This window comes from Epinephelus moara, chromosome 5, assembly GCF_006386435.1.
Source record: "Epinephelus moara isolate mb chromosome 5, YSFRI_EMoa_1.0, whole genome shotgun sequence".
In the NCBI taxonomy this organism is placed as follows: Eukaryota; Metazoa; Chordata; class Actinopteri; order Perciformes; family Serranidae; genus Epinephelus; species Epinephelus moara.
The window spans coordinates 5989287-6003031 of record NC_065510.1 but is presented as its reverse complement, the minus strand read 5'-3'; the positions used below and the strand labels follow the sequence as shown (position 1 = coordinate 6003031).

Here is a 13745-nt window from a genome sequence, read left to right as displayed (position 1 = left end):
ACTTCACACAAGGTCAGCCCCAGAATCATTCAGCAGCATATCTGTATTCATCACATCTCCATGCACGGCAAACAAGCTACCTGCGGACCGCCGGCAGCGCAGTGTCATCTCCCCAGCACACGGCGTGTGCCTCCTATTCACACGCTATCATTTGATTCTGAGTATTTCATTGTGAGATTTGTATTCTTGGCCTAAACCTGATCTGTCCAGCTCAATGAGATTTTGCCTGCAAATGTGAGCTACTTTTTCTCGCCATGGTTAGAAGCAGGCTCCCTGATGTCAATTCAGACACTGTTGATAAAATACAGCACTGGCTCTGCCAAGGTTGGCATGGTGAGGAGCAGGTTTCAGGTGTGTCAGCTGGAATCGTCTTCACGCTTTCAGTGATCTGTTGTTGTGTCTTACATTTGAGGTGAGACATGAATGCAACTGAGGCAAAAGAGATGAGTGTATGTTCATTTTACTTTTTCGCCATGGCCTTGGTGGAGCCGACACAGTGATTGTGGACAAGACTGAGTAAACACAGAGACAGATGGAGGGGTGGAGGAAAGAGGGGAGGAAGTGAGAAAAGGGAGGGAGAGGGGGAAGACAGGAGGTTTGGATAAGGAGGGAGATGTGGGTCAGAATGGTTCATTGTGTGCAGACTTCATGGCCACAAGGACACCTTCCCCTTCATAACAACAACACACACACACATACACTCGAGGCCACACACAGTAAATCAATAAAAAGTAAAATAAAATCAGCAACTTCAACCTCTGCACCACCTGAAGGTAATCCAGGTCTGTCAGTGCAGACTGTGTGCCGTTTAAAGCTTCATCAGCTTTAAGATTTCGGCAGTGTTGAAGATCATGAAGAAATAATACACCAAACAAAATATAAATCTAAATTTAATCAATAAATTTGTCTAAATTTAATAAAAATGTACAATTTCATGTTTCTTTATGTCAGAAAAACAAGTGCTGTCTTGTTTTAAGTGCTTCACTCCCACAGATAAAATCCTCCAAACAGACCAAAAATATTCAGTAGTAAAGATGCAAAGAGTCACCATTTTCTTCATGTAACTGTCTGTTTGTGACACACAGGTGAAGAAGAGAAAATCCATCTCAGCTCATAGTCAAGGTTCTATTAATATTGTATTTTCCGAGTCCATGACTGTCAGTCTGATCTCTCTAAGAAGCAGGTACAAAGAAAGCAGGCTTTTATTCTTGAGTCCTCTGCTGTCCGAGGTTTCTCCTTTCTGATTCTCCAGTTCTGGTGTCTGCGTCTCAGATTGTGCCATCAAATTAAATCCATCAGTTTCCTCTGCATTTAGAAAGTATCCAGGAAAAGCACTTCATCCAGCGGGATCACCAGTCTTGTCTGATTTGTGTTTAAAAGTTGTTGTTTTCCATGAAAAGTTCAAGGACACCAGCTGGTGAAAGGGTACAGAATGCAGTGGACAGTCTTAAACCTGCGGAGGACAGAAGTGATAAGTAATAACTCACAGGCATGTTTGATTTTAAAAACGTTCTCACTGTTAAGAGCAGATTTTTGTCCAAATAATTATAAATTCACAAACAATTTTGTGTGTTCTTGATGAATGCTCGAACACCTGCTGAACATTCATGCAGGAAGAAAAATATTCGGATGGACCCTCAGCAGATTTCCACCTACAGAAATAAGTTTGAACAACAAAATCCTTTGTTTCAGCTAATGTCATACCTCAAGTTCAGTTTGCTTTGGTACACTTTTATTCTGTTTCCACTGTGTAAAGTTGTAGATGGTACAAATGAAACCGTTCCTAACTGTCACCTTTTTGGTCCCCCTCTGTTGGGGTACCTAGCACACAGATCGGTACTAAAAGGCGGAGGTAAAAACACTGCAGTCTGATTGGTCAGTAGAGGACGGTCACTCTGCTCAGGGCTGAGTTGTGTCTGGTTTTGAGGCTCATGTAACCACTGTTCATACTGTGGAGAGTTTTATTAGTAAACTGTAACTATAAAATGAAAGGATGTTTTGCTGCCTCTCACAGCAGCTGGAGTCTGAGATAAAAATATCTTCATTCACTGGGCCGACTGCTGGTGACTTTTAAGGTGGAGCGTTAACTTGTAATGTTACTCAATGCATGAGTTGATGACATGAATCAATCAGAACACCTTTAAATATGACAACTTTGATCATTACTTTAGTTTTTATTCTCTCTCTTGGATGACAAATACTTTTAGTAATGAGTGGATCTGTAAGAGTTTAAAAATATATATTCATTTTGACCAGATTATGTGAACTGCATATATTGTAAGAAAAACGTGTTTCGGAGCATAGTTCCTGTGGGCTCCGGCAACACTAAACCCCTGAGCTTGCCTGAGAAGGACTAACCCCAAATTCCACCAGATGCGTGTGGGTTGCATCTGTGCTCCGGAACGGCAGTGGAGCCAATACGTTTCAATTCTAGTCAATGTGTGTGCTTCCACCGGCTGTGGCGCTCCGGAGCCCTCCGCAACAGATATGCAGGACTTCTATTTTTGCCGGACGCTGGAGCACAATGCAGCAATTCAGCACAGAGCAGATCGTGCGGGGCAGGAAGTCGTGCACAGAAACAAAAAAAAACATCTGGTTAATTTTCAAAATAAAATAAACAGTGTTCACGGTGGATCATATTTTCCTGCACTACACCTTGAAAACGTCATAATGGGCGGAGGCAGGCCTGAAGTCAACAGGTCAAAGGTTTTCAGACGTCATTTCACCCCGTTGACACCATGGATGAGGAGATGTTAATCATGGAGATGCACCGAGATGTCTTCCTACTAGGCCTCTGGTTTTGTGGTTCTGTTTATAGAAACTACATCTTGTTATATCGCGCGATTATGTGCGAATCCGCAAGATCTCGTGGGTCCTCGTGACTCCCGCTGTCCGGAGGAGCTGCACCGTTCCGCACAGCAAATGCAGCCGGTGGGTGTTGACAGACAGCGGAGCACGCAGCAGATAACCAGTGCAGCCGTTCCGCAATGGACATGCATCCAGTGAAATTCCGGCGTAAATGCACAAACCCACTATTTTCAAATATCCCATGGAAAGAGACTCTCACTGCAGCCTGTGCTATTTCGTTCGGAAAATATTGGTGTGCAGCCTCGTTCTGTGGACGATAAACGAGGTGCAGACTTCCATCTGTGTCGCCAGTGATGAGGAAATACAGTGAGTGCTGGACGGAGCAGTGAGTGACAACAACCCCGCCCACATTTAAGAGGACTGTTTGCAGTGGAAACGCTAAACAGACCTAGGGTCTAGGTGCCATGTCTGAAGGGTTACTGTTGGTTCCAAAGGCACTACACCGAAAGTGTTTGGTGGATACGGGGCAAGAGCTATAGCCCGATATCATGCAACAAACAACACAACTACCTCAACAACCATGTAAAGAACAATATATGGCTGGAAATCACAGAGCAGCTTCTACATTTTATATTATATAGGCCTAGTTCACATGTATACAAGGTTGGTTGGTTAAGCGAAAATATACTTAATTATGCTTACCAAGTTTTTAGTAGCTTTTGTTAAAGGGACATTGCGTAACATTTTCAGTTGTTTATTGGCAAAAATTGATGTCTGCATTCATAAATATGTCATCATTGGTGTATTATTACCTCCACCAATAATCTGACTTATTCTCATAAAAGGAGAATTTCAGATTTGTTTGTACATTGTACAGGTAAGTCGTCTGGGGGGTTCCATAACGTTTCACCATCTTAAGAATACATCCGCCAGCAAGGGCCATACAGTCCCGCCTTCAGCATTTTCGTTGGGAGCAAGGCCAGCGTTGCGTGACTGAGAAGCCGAAGGAGAGGAGCAAGAGGCGCTTCGCTACTACCCCGGCACTACTGCAGCATAACAAAGTCCCACTTTTTGAGCATACAGTAATGCAGGATCATGCATATGCAGCATCACGGGAGACAGAATCCTCGTCGCCAAGAAAGCGCAAAAGGGAATCAAAAAGGCAATGTGACCAGCAAATTCAAAAAACAAGGGGCAACATTGGGGTAGCCTTTCCCAGGTGGAGAGAGCTGCTGAAGGAGAAAGGTAATGCAATCGCAGTGGCGCTGGCCGCTAACAGCTGTTAGTCAGTGATGCGAGGAGAGGGATGAGGTGTGAGAGGTTGAGCCACTTGTCAGTTGTCAAAAGACAAGACGTGATTGGTTTGTTTGGATTTATACCTGCCCCAACAGTCCTACGTTATAAACACAGCCAGCATGGTGAGGAGGGGGTTTGTCAACTCACGTCACATGTGTCTGTGTAGGAGCCTGAATGAATACTCCATGAAGTATCGGATGACATGGTTTCATCAATGTTATCATAGCTTTTTGGTACACAGTGGCTACCGTTGTTGCAATACACGTTTGAAACAGTGAGGTGCTAAAGTGCGCTATCCTTTGAATGCACGTTAGATGGGAGAAATTCCTACACACTGTGGCTTTAAGATTAATTTTTGCCTTTTGTTTGGTAGTGACAAGGTAGAGGTGAAATAAGAAATGAGGAGATGACATGCAACAAAGGTCGGACTCAGACCAAGGTCACTGTGATGACACAGTCAGCATCTTAAACCCACTAGGCCACCAGGATGTCCTAAAGTGTTCCGTCACACAAATAAGTATTACTTCATTTAAACAGGAAAGTACCTTACAGAAATTAAAATATCATGTCCTGGCCAAGACATGTAAAAAGAACCTAACCAGAGTCTGCAGTGACCTCAGTGACATATGAAGGTGGAATAAGCAGAATCATATCCTCAGAAGCCTCAACAACTAGCACTCCAGCACAACTACAATAAAAGTAACAGGAAAGAACCACTGTTTTATTTCATATTACATAGTCTGCGCAGTGAACTGTGGGGTCTGTGGGTTTGCAGTGTGTGTTAAAGGGGACATTAAGTTATCTGACTTTGTATTGTCCTCTATGTGCAGCCAGTGGAGACTGCGACAGCACTGATACAGATGATCTGCTACTACAAAAGGAGAGAAAGCTTAAGCGGCTAAAAATAGTCTGGCAGACGCATCTAACGAAGATGTCACACAGTAATACAATAACACTGGAATATTTATGCTTCTTATGATTTTTACCTCCGGCAAGGAGATGGTGTTCTTGCTATTTGTTTGTCTGAAATCTCAAAAAGTTGTTAAAAGTTTTTAGATGAAAATTGGTGGAAAGTAAGTCATGGACCAAAGAAGTTATTAGTATTTTGTATGGATCCTCGTATGTTTTAATGACTTAAATCAATTCTGCATTTATAGCCTGGAGATATTCTGTTACATCTGCTTTTATTATATCAATTTTTTGGGGCTAAAGTTGCAGATATTGTTTCAGGCACAGTTTTAGTTGGATTTCAAATTTTTTTCTTTTCTTATTCTCATGGTATATAATTTCACTTGAATGACAAACATCTTGCACACCTGCCATTATTGCATGTCCATGTACAATTATTTTTACTATTTTATTATATTTCTGAATCTGCTACATTCTTCACCTGATTTCTTTCCAAAACAAACTTAATCTCCACAGATATACCTGGGTAAGCAAAAGATAATACCATATGGAGAAAAAACATCTTTGTTTGTACAGGCAGATGAACATGAGTCGTGCTCTTTAAAGGCTGCAGCGATGTTGAGTGTAACTCTGTGCGGCACCGGCGGATGGAAACAAATGGAAAAGCTCACTGTGGAGTGCTTGTGGTGATATGTTCTTACAGCCGGGGATGGCGAATACTGGGAAAGACAAACACATCTGTTGTGTTTCATCAAATTGCTTTTATCTCTGACTGAACATAGAACATGATGAACTGGAGCTACAGGGGCGTCACGTCTTCAGGTCGTATCATCTGAGCACCAGAACTGAGCGCTCTGGGTTTTAAAAGCACAGCAGCTTGTAGTTAACAAGCATCTTGCCATGAGGATGAACTACTTATGCATTTGATTTCTTGGTTATGGGCTTTAAGTGTTTATTTCCACATTTAGACTTTCAGGATTTGGAACAGAGTTGCATCCATTCTCAGTATTTTTCTGTCTTACTAGTGGCGAAGTGAATCAGTCTCTGCAGCGCTTTGGTCCAGAGTAAGATAATGACAACTCGTCTATATGATACAAATGATATAGTATAATCTTCATTTTGTTTTGGTGAGTCCTGAGTTTTTTGAAGCGCCACCATCACCGTCAAATTTCGCCTTGACTAACACTGTAGTCTGTGAAATAATGTCTAAATAATGTCTAGAATGCCATCCTAGAATCCTTAGGTTTGTGGCAACTTTTGGACCTTTAGTCTGGTGCCCCCATCTGGCCAAAATGTGATATTGGCACAGAGCACCTCATGATCTAATTGCTGGTAATTTTCTTCCACCTTTTCGATTTTAAGTAGTGTGTAGTTTTTACTCTAGCGCCACCCACAGGACAACTTTCACACATGTACTCTCACTAGTTGAAAATTTGTCATTGTTGTAGGCCTAAAGTGATTATTGCATTCAACAGTTGTAAAAATGTGTAGCCTTTACATCGAATTCAAAAATGTTTTAACAGCAGTGGCTAGCCTGGACTTTCTCTAGCGAGGCTAACTATGTATTATAAATCCAAAAAAGGAAAAATCTTGGAGGAAAACAGAGGATTTCAAAGTGTGTGGACAGATTAATTTGCTTTCACCACCAATGCTGGAAAGTAAAAGTACTAAATAATTATAAACAGCCCACTGCAGTGTAGCCACCTTGTAAATCATATTAATGAATGCTTATTTAGAACTATTCGTAATGTTGATGGGCAGATTTCTATTTCTTTTTTCGGCCAATAATGTTCTTTTAAAGCAACACTTCCCTTTCTGGAAATTTGACACTTTTCTTTGTTTAGGTTAAAATGCTATTAATAAGCTGATGGCACACTAAAACGTAAGTGAATTCCACCAGAGATAAATCTCATAATTGTACCATTCTCATATGGTTCTAAGAAAACTCCGACCAATCATTGCATTCAGTTGATTGGCCAAGCGTCCTGTCTGTCTTCCCCATGTGGAGGCCTCCGACTGACGTAACTGCTCGCCTAACACCCCTGTTCAGGACAGGTAATGTTATGTTTAGTTTGCTTCTAATATAACATATAACATTATATATGAGAACACAGCATCCAGTTGCTAATGGCTAACGTTAGCCTACTGTAGCGTAGCCTCTGAAACATTAACGTTATCTTCCTTGTGCGTTTCCACTTACTAGTAACGTTAACGCTGCTATCTAACATTAGCCTACTGTAGTGTAGCCTCTGAAACATTAAAGTTATCTTCCGGATCCTACTGTAGCGTAGCCTCTGAAAAATGAACATTATCTTCCTTGTTCGTTTCCACTTACTAGTAACGTTAACGCTACTATCTAACTTTAGCATACTGTAGTGTAGCCTCTGAAACATTAACGTTATCTTCCTTGTGCGTTTCCACTTACTAGTAGCGTTAACGCTACTATCTAACATTAGCCTACTGTAGCGTAGCCTCTGAAACATTAAAGTTATCTTCCGGAGCTTACTGTAGCGTAGCCTCTGAAAAATGAACGTTATCTTCCTTGTGCATTTCCACTTACTAGTAACGTTAACGCTACTATCTAACTTTAGCCTACTGTAGCGTAGCCTCTGAAACATTAACGTTATCTTCCTTGTGCGTTTCCACTTACTAGTAACGTTAACGCTACTATCTAACTTTAGGCTACTGTAGTGTAGCCTCTGAAACATTAACGTTATCTTCCTTGTGTGTTTCCACTTACTAGTAACGTTAACGCTACTATCTAACGTTAGCACTGTAACCTTATTCTAAAACTCATCAGTCATCACTGACTCCGGTTGAGTTTTAAAACTCTGGGGTTGCGTTTGACTGTCTTGGTTGTAACATTACACTCGCTCTCCTCTTCCGTGTATCTAATGTTACCTAGCCAGCACCTACGTCTATCACAGACATCATGAAGACGTAATGGAGGAGGGGGGAGTTGTGGATGTTCAAATTTTTTCTAAGTGCTGTGTGAAATGCAAGAAAGCTAAGAGTAGCTTTAATAGTAAAAGGTTCCTGACCCCTGATTTAAGTGATTCTTGAACAGTGGCCACTGTGGCCACGAGTTGTAATCACAGGATAATGGTAAACACTAAAACGCAGCACAATAGTAGCAGAAGTCCAGACAATTTCATTTTCAAACTTAGTAAAATTAGTTGTACTGCAACTTACACATTAACTTAGGTATTGTCACTGTCAAGTTTGAACGTTCTATCTCCGTATTTCGTTTTTTCTTTCCCCATAAATGAATGCTAATGGTCACACTTACATCTGTATGTGGCTTTTACAAATATTTAACCAATGAAAAGTTTTTAAAAAAGCTTGTGACAAAATCTCATAACTCATGACATCAAACTGTCGGCAGAACCTCAGAGCTCCACCACGCATCTTTGGTGCTGCTTATGGCGAAGCTGAAGGTAAAGAGTGATGATGTGATTTCTTCTGACTTCTAAATCCTCAAGTAACACTCTATGAAGGCTAATTGCCTCAAGCCTGCTGTGACCGTAGGTGTTGAGGTATGTGCTTGCTGAATTTATGTTGCTACAGCAGCTACTGATGGTCTGGACTCTCCTAACGGTGAGTGAGGCAGAAGGATCGCAGGGTGCCGAGCTGGCTAGCTGGCTAATTCTTGTCTTTTTGTGGTCTAATAAAGAGAGAGGGACTTTGGCCAAATGATTTCCAACGACAGGAAATACTGAGCACACGCATAGCTATGATAAACTTCGTAACCTGTAAGTCGATGATAATGTAATGCAGTGCATCTACTGCCTCAGATGTGGTCATTCTAATCAACACAGGCAAAGCACATATCTTGACATTTGCTGGTCAGAACCTCTGTTGTTGACTGACGGTTGAGTATTTACCCAAGACACTACACAGAATAATGTGGGCAGAGATATATTGCTCATATCTTCTGACTCATGAGTTCATGACAGACAAACCTGGAAGGGTCTTCCTCCTTAGAGAAGCTTCCTTTCACCTCAATGCTGTTCATCTTGTTCTCAAACATCCCGTAGCTCAGAGTCACCTGCAGTGGAGAGAAAACACATACACACTGTGAGAAGAAGTGCATCTGTGTGTATTTCCGTGTGTGTATGTGTGTGGATCATTACCTGGTGTGGGATGCTTCTGTGGCTGATGAGCAGCAGGTTTTCCAGGTGGGAGTGGAATAAAGGACAGTGAACCATGGAGATGCCCAGCCTCTTCTCCACGATGAAGCCCACTGTACAGTCGTCAGGGAGACGGATCGTCGCAGACGTCTGCTCAAACCGCGAGCCGCTGAAGCACACACGTACAAAAACTGGAGTTACTGTAGTTACATTCATACATCAGAGTACAGATGACTAAAGACATGGTGGGGTTTTGGTATACTCACATATTGTGCCTTTAAATTCTATTATAATTCTGGTTATGAAGGGAGAAATTTTTAAACTGTCTAACTTTCAACCTAAAAGGATAATTGTGCAGATTTTGCATGTTTTGGCCCATTAAGTACCCATTGCATGTACTTTACTGCTGACCTTTTCCAAAGAACACCATAAATTCTTAGATTGATTCCCTACCTTCTTGCCCTGGGCAGCCATTAGTCTCAGCTCTTTGAAAGCAGTATAAACACAAACTTGCAGAGACCTGAAACTTACTTTAGATTGGTGATTCATCATTGTGAACATTTAGTCAGCTTTATTTTTTGTTCAAAGTTATGCTGCTCGTTAATGCGGTTGGGCAAAAAGAGGGTTTTGAAAATGTTGGGTGCATTGAAGAGTTTGCAGGAAAGTGTGACTTTGAGAGTTTGAGAACAAACGACAAACTTGCAGTAAGCGATGCAGACGATGTAGAAGATGTATTATATGACATCTAGGTTCAGTTATCTTTTAGTCTCTCATAAGCTCCTACCTCTCAAATGATGGTGTCTCAGCTGAATTACATCACTTTTACAAAAAAATGAGGGCAATTAAATGTTCATTGTGATGGATTACCTGCAAACTTTTGCCTCAGGCCCTTTTCATTCTTTGATATTTTGAGACAGTGAAAGATTGAAATTAATAAGAAATCTTGCTTAAAATATTATAGAAATGTGTCACCTTTAACTTCATGCCTTTTGGAAATCAGTTCATCTTCAACTCACGTAACTACTCACAATAAACGAAATTTGCCCAAACGTTTGCTGCCACCGTACCTTCAAGGGCTTTTTTTTCTGTTTGTATTAACACCGCCAATATGAGCGCAAAAGTGACATACTGTAGCTGACCGGCGGTTGGTATAGCAACTTCTTGTTTGCTTTGATGAGTCATCATCATCATGTCGTATTTCCACCATCGCAATTATGCTCAGTAATACCTGGACTTCACTGTTAGTCCATTTGTCCATGTTTTCTTACATATCTTTTTGTTACGAGCTGTTTGCTGACACACGGTTAACAGGTTTTTAAAAATGGCTCTTGGTTGGTGATGCATTGGCTGTATTCACGCAATCACCGCACACTTATGTCACTCATGGTTCCTCTTGTACTGGGAGAGTATCTGCTAAGTCTTAGAGTTATTATCATTCGTAGCCCTTAGGTGCAGACCCAGCAGAAAGGAAGGTGTAATGAATGGAATTTCCCACAGTGATTGTACCTTGAAGGCATCAGTAGAGATCTCGCGGTAGTTGCAGTAACGACATGTTAGAAGACATACAGGAAGACAACTGATGTTATGTAGTGTTGATAATATGATCGTGGCATATAAATAAATTACGCCAAGTGTTTAGAGCTGACGTGGTGTCCTGCATATTTGTTAGATGTCAGGCAGACATACAGCAGGTTCTTACAACTATGAAAGAGTTCCTGTCATCACTTCATAAATACCTGGCCCATGGAGCCATCTTCTCTGCCAGCCGCCGACTCAGACAGAATCCTGCTCCTCCTGTAGCGAACCAGAACCGCACTTCCCTCTGAGTGATGACACACACACAAACACACAGATATTTACAAACACATATATGCAGACACTGTCAGGGAAACAGAAATACTGTATATATAGTATAATAGCAGAAATGTGTGTTGTTAACCACCAAGTCAAATTTTAATGATTACAAAAATTACCAGTGTTACCCGACACCTGGCTAACCTTATTCAGCAGAGTGGTCTGGACCACTAGAAGCTGTAGTTACCAGCTAATAATGTGCCAAGCCAGCATTAATACAAATAAGCCAGCGTGTTCCAAACTACGGTTCAGGGCTGGTAAACTGTCACTGAGAGAGGTAACACCAGGTGATATGATATTAGGTTTCAAAATCATGATAACATTTGCAGTACTCCCTGCTCACATTCGCACAAAGCACACAGCCACAGCAGTGAGCAGTAACTGCCGAGCCAGGTAGCCGATTCAGGCAAAAGGATTGAAAGGTGTATTTATTAGACTGAAAGAGCTAAGAGAGCTCATGGGACGTAGCGAACTGTCCACTTACTCACAGTTGGTGAACATTAATGCCATGCGTTCTAACGTTAACAGTAACACAGTATTTATATAGTAAGGGGTAGGGAAGGGGTTATGTTCAGGATGGCTCCAGTGTATGATCGAGCATGTTTTAGGCCCAACCTAAAAAAATGGCTGCCTCACACAACCTGCACTTGTTTGGAACATTGTGCTCCCCCTTAGAAAATTAGCACTACACGTCTGCAAGATGCAATACTCACATGAACGTTAGGGGTAGTATGGGAGGTATGGTGATGACAAGGCAGGCTGTTCTCACAAATTTTTCACGGTTTCCTACAAAAAGCAGTGCACCGAAATTCATACATATCACGTATTTTGAAAGGCTGCAATCACTTGACCAGTGCGCTGACTGGGGCACACAAGGAAGCAGAGTTGTAAGGAGGCAGGTTGGGCTGGTGGATGGGTCACAAAAAAATGTACTTTCACCAGGGACTTTGCCCGTGTTTGGATCCATGTGAACTTTAAGATACGTCCTCACCATGTTTCTTTTCCTAAACCTAACCACAGTAACTTTACATTAATTAGGTAGCTGTACATTAAGGACGTAACGTAATTTGTCGGGTGCAAATTCGTAGGATATCATACAAACCATTCTATGAGAATACTGTACGTTGGACGGGGTCGGGTCAGTAGGCATGTTCGCAGTGACAACAATGACAGAATGTATTTAAAACAAGCTATCCGTCCAAGTTTGCAATCGTGCATTGCCAGAACGAGAGAAACATACTCGCCATTGTCACAACGTGCTCAATTTAGGGGCCTTACTGTCACTTTTTTGATTGTGATCCCAGGATTAACGATATCGTAACCTCCCCAAGCGTCTCCATGTTTATCGTTGACATCATGCTAATCCAAAAGCTCTATGCAGTGTGAGTTATCTGGTGTGCCCTCTAGTGGAATCCTCCAGTAATGCGTGCAGTCCATAGCCAAGTATGTGAACAATTCTGTTCACGAAGGTTGTCAACCTGAGCGCGGTTAAAACATGAGTATATCTCCAGCTGTATGCAGTATTTTTGTATCTGATGAGCCATTGAATTTCTCTTAGATCGTATTTCATTTTACAACCTGATCCTGCAGCACTACTCCTTCACCAACGCAGCCTTAAACCTTTTGATCCAGTGCTATTGTCAGGCTCTACTCAGCCTTACTGCTCTTAAAGTTTCTTTCTGTAATGCCAGGGTGTAAATTACGTTCAACAAATGGGATGAAAAATTCTTATAGTCAGTGTGAGACATTCAGTCTGCCTGACCTTCAAGTGTAGAGCTCTTTCCTATACTCCTTTACCTGTCAAGAGTTTCTTTTTGTCTGTTTATCTTCTTGTGAGTCTTGTTACCTCTCATACACACACATCCACAGTCACAGATACAAACACACACACATCTACAGTGTCATCAGTCCTAAAAATGCAGAACACATACAAAATCTATGTGCACAAATGATAAAAATACATACAGGGATATTGGAACAAACTGACGCAGTATCTTTCACTCTGACAAACAAACAATGTGTGTAATAGATAAGAAACACAGAAGAGAAGGAGCGCCGTTCTCACTGACCCGTAATAATAAAGTGTAATACTTTTCTTTGCCTCTCCTATCTGGTTTCCCTCCAGACTTTTATTGATTGTTTGTTCCTTTACCAAACCGCCTGATATGAATTGCATGTCTTTATCTGCTAACTCTCCATCATTTCTCAAGCAGATGCGACGCTTTGTTTTTTGTTTCCTGCAGTAGAACAGTTTAAGTGTGTTCTGGTCTTTTCCCGCCTGAAAGTATGAACCAAAGTCTGAACCGAGGTTTGCGTCTTTCTTAAACTGTACACATTTCATTTGGTTAGTTTTGGTTTCACATTATGCCAGTGCACTAAAGTTCTTTTTCCCACACTTCAGAACTATACATGACATACCTATGACATACTTGCAATTGATAGGTCTGTAGACAGGCATGTTTCTGACGTCAACGTGTTGTCAATTCAACGCGTAGCTTTCTATTTAAGCAATATCACACGAGAGGGAGTGATGTTGTACTGTGTTATCGTCACGGCTGTGATTCGGTCATAGGCACTCGGCCTGCGGCCTCGTGCCGAAGACAATCACAGCCGTGACGATATCACAGTACAACATCACGAGCTCGAGTGTGATATTGCTTTTATACAACAGTTAAATAAGCAAGGCTGAATAAGAAATGTTGAAAAATGAGGACAAAATAGATAATTTAAGCATTTTATTTGTCTTCC

At 41.5% G+C, this 13745-nt stretch overlaps 1 protein-coding gene across 1 annotated transcript in view; it reads right to left on the bottom strand.

The window, feature by feature from the left end:
* Positions 1 to 444: 444 nt before the first annotated feature.
* mfng (MFNG O-fucosylpeptide 3-beta-N-acetylglucosaminyltransferase) overlaps positions 445 to 13745 on the bottom strand; it is a 40478-nt gene continuing 27177 nt past the window's right edge. The window contains exons 5-8 of the mRNA XM_050045639.1: positions 10880 to 10965; positions 9147 to 9312; positions 8976 to 9061; positions 445 to 1453 (exon numbers count right to left, since the gene is read on the bottom strand). Of these exons, the coding sequence (XP_049901596.1) occupies positions 1402 to 1453; positions 8976 to 9061; positions 9147 to 9312; positions 10880 to 10965 (390 nt within the window). The 3' untranslated portion in view covers positions 445 to 1401. The remainder of the gene's footprint in view (positions 1454 to 8975; positions 9062 to 9146; positions 9313 to 10879; positions 10966 to 13745) is intronic.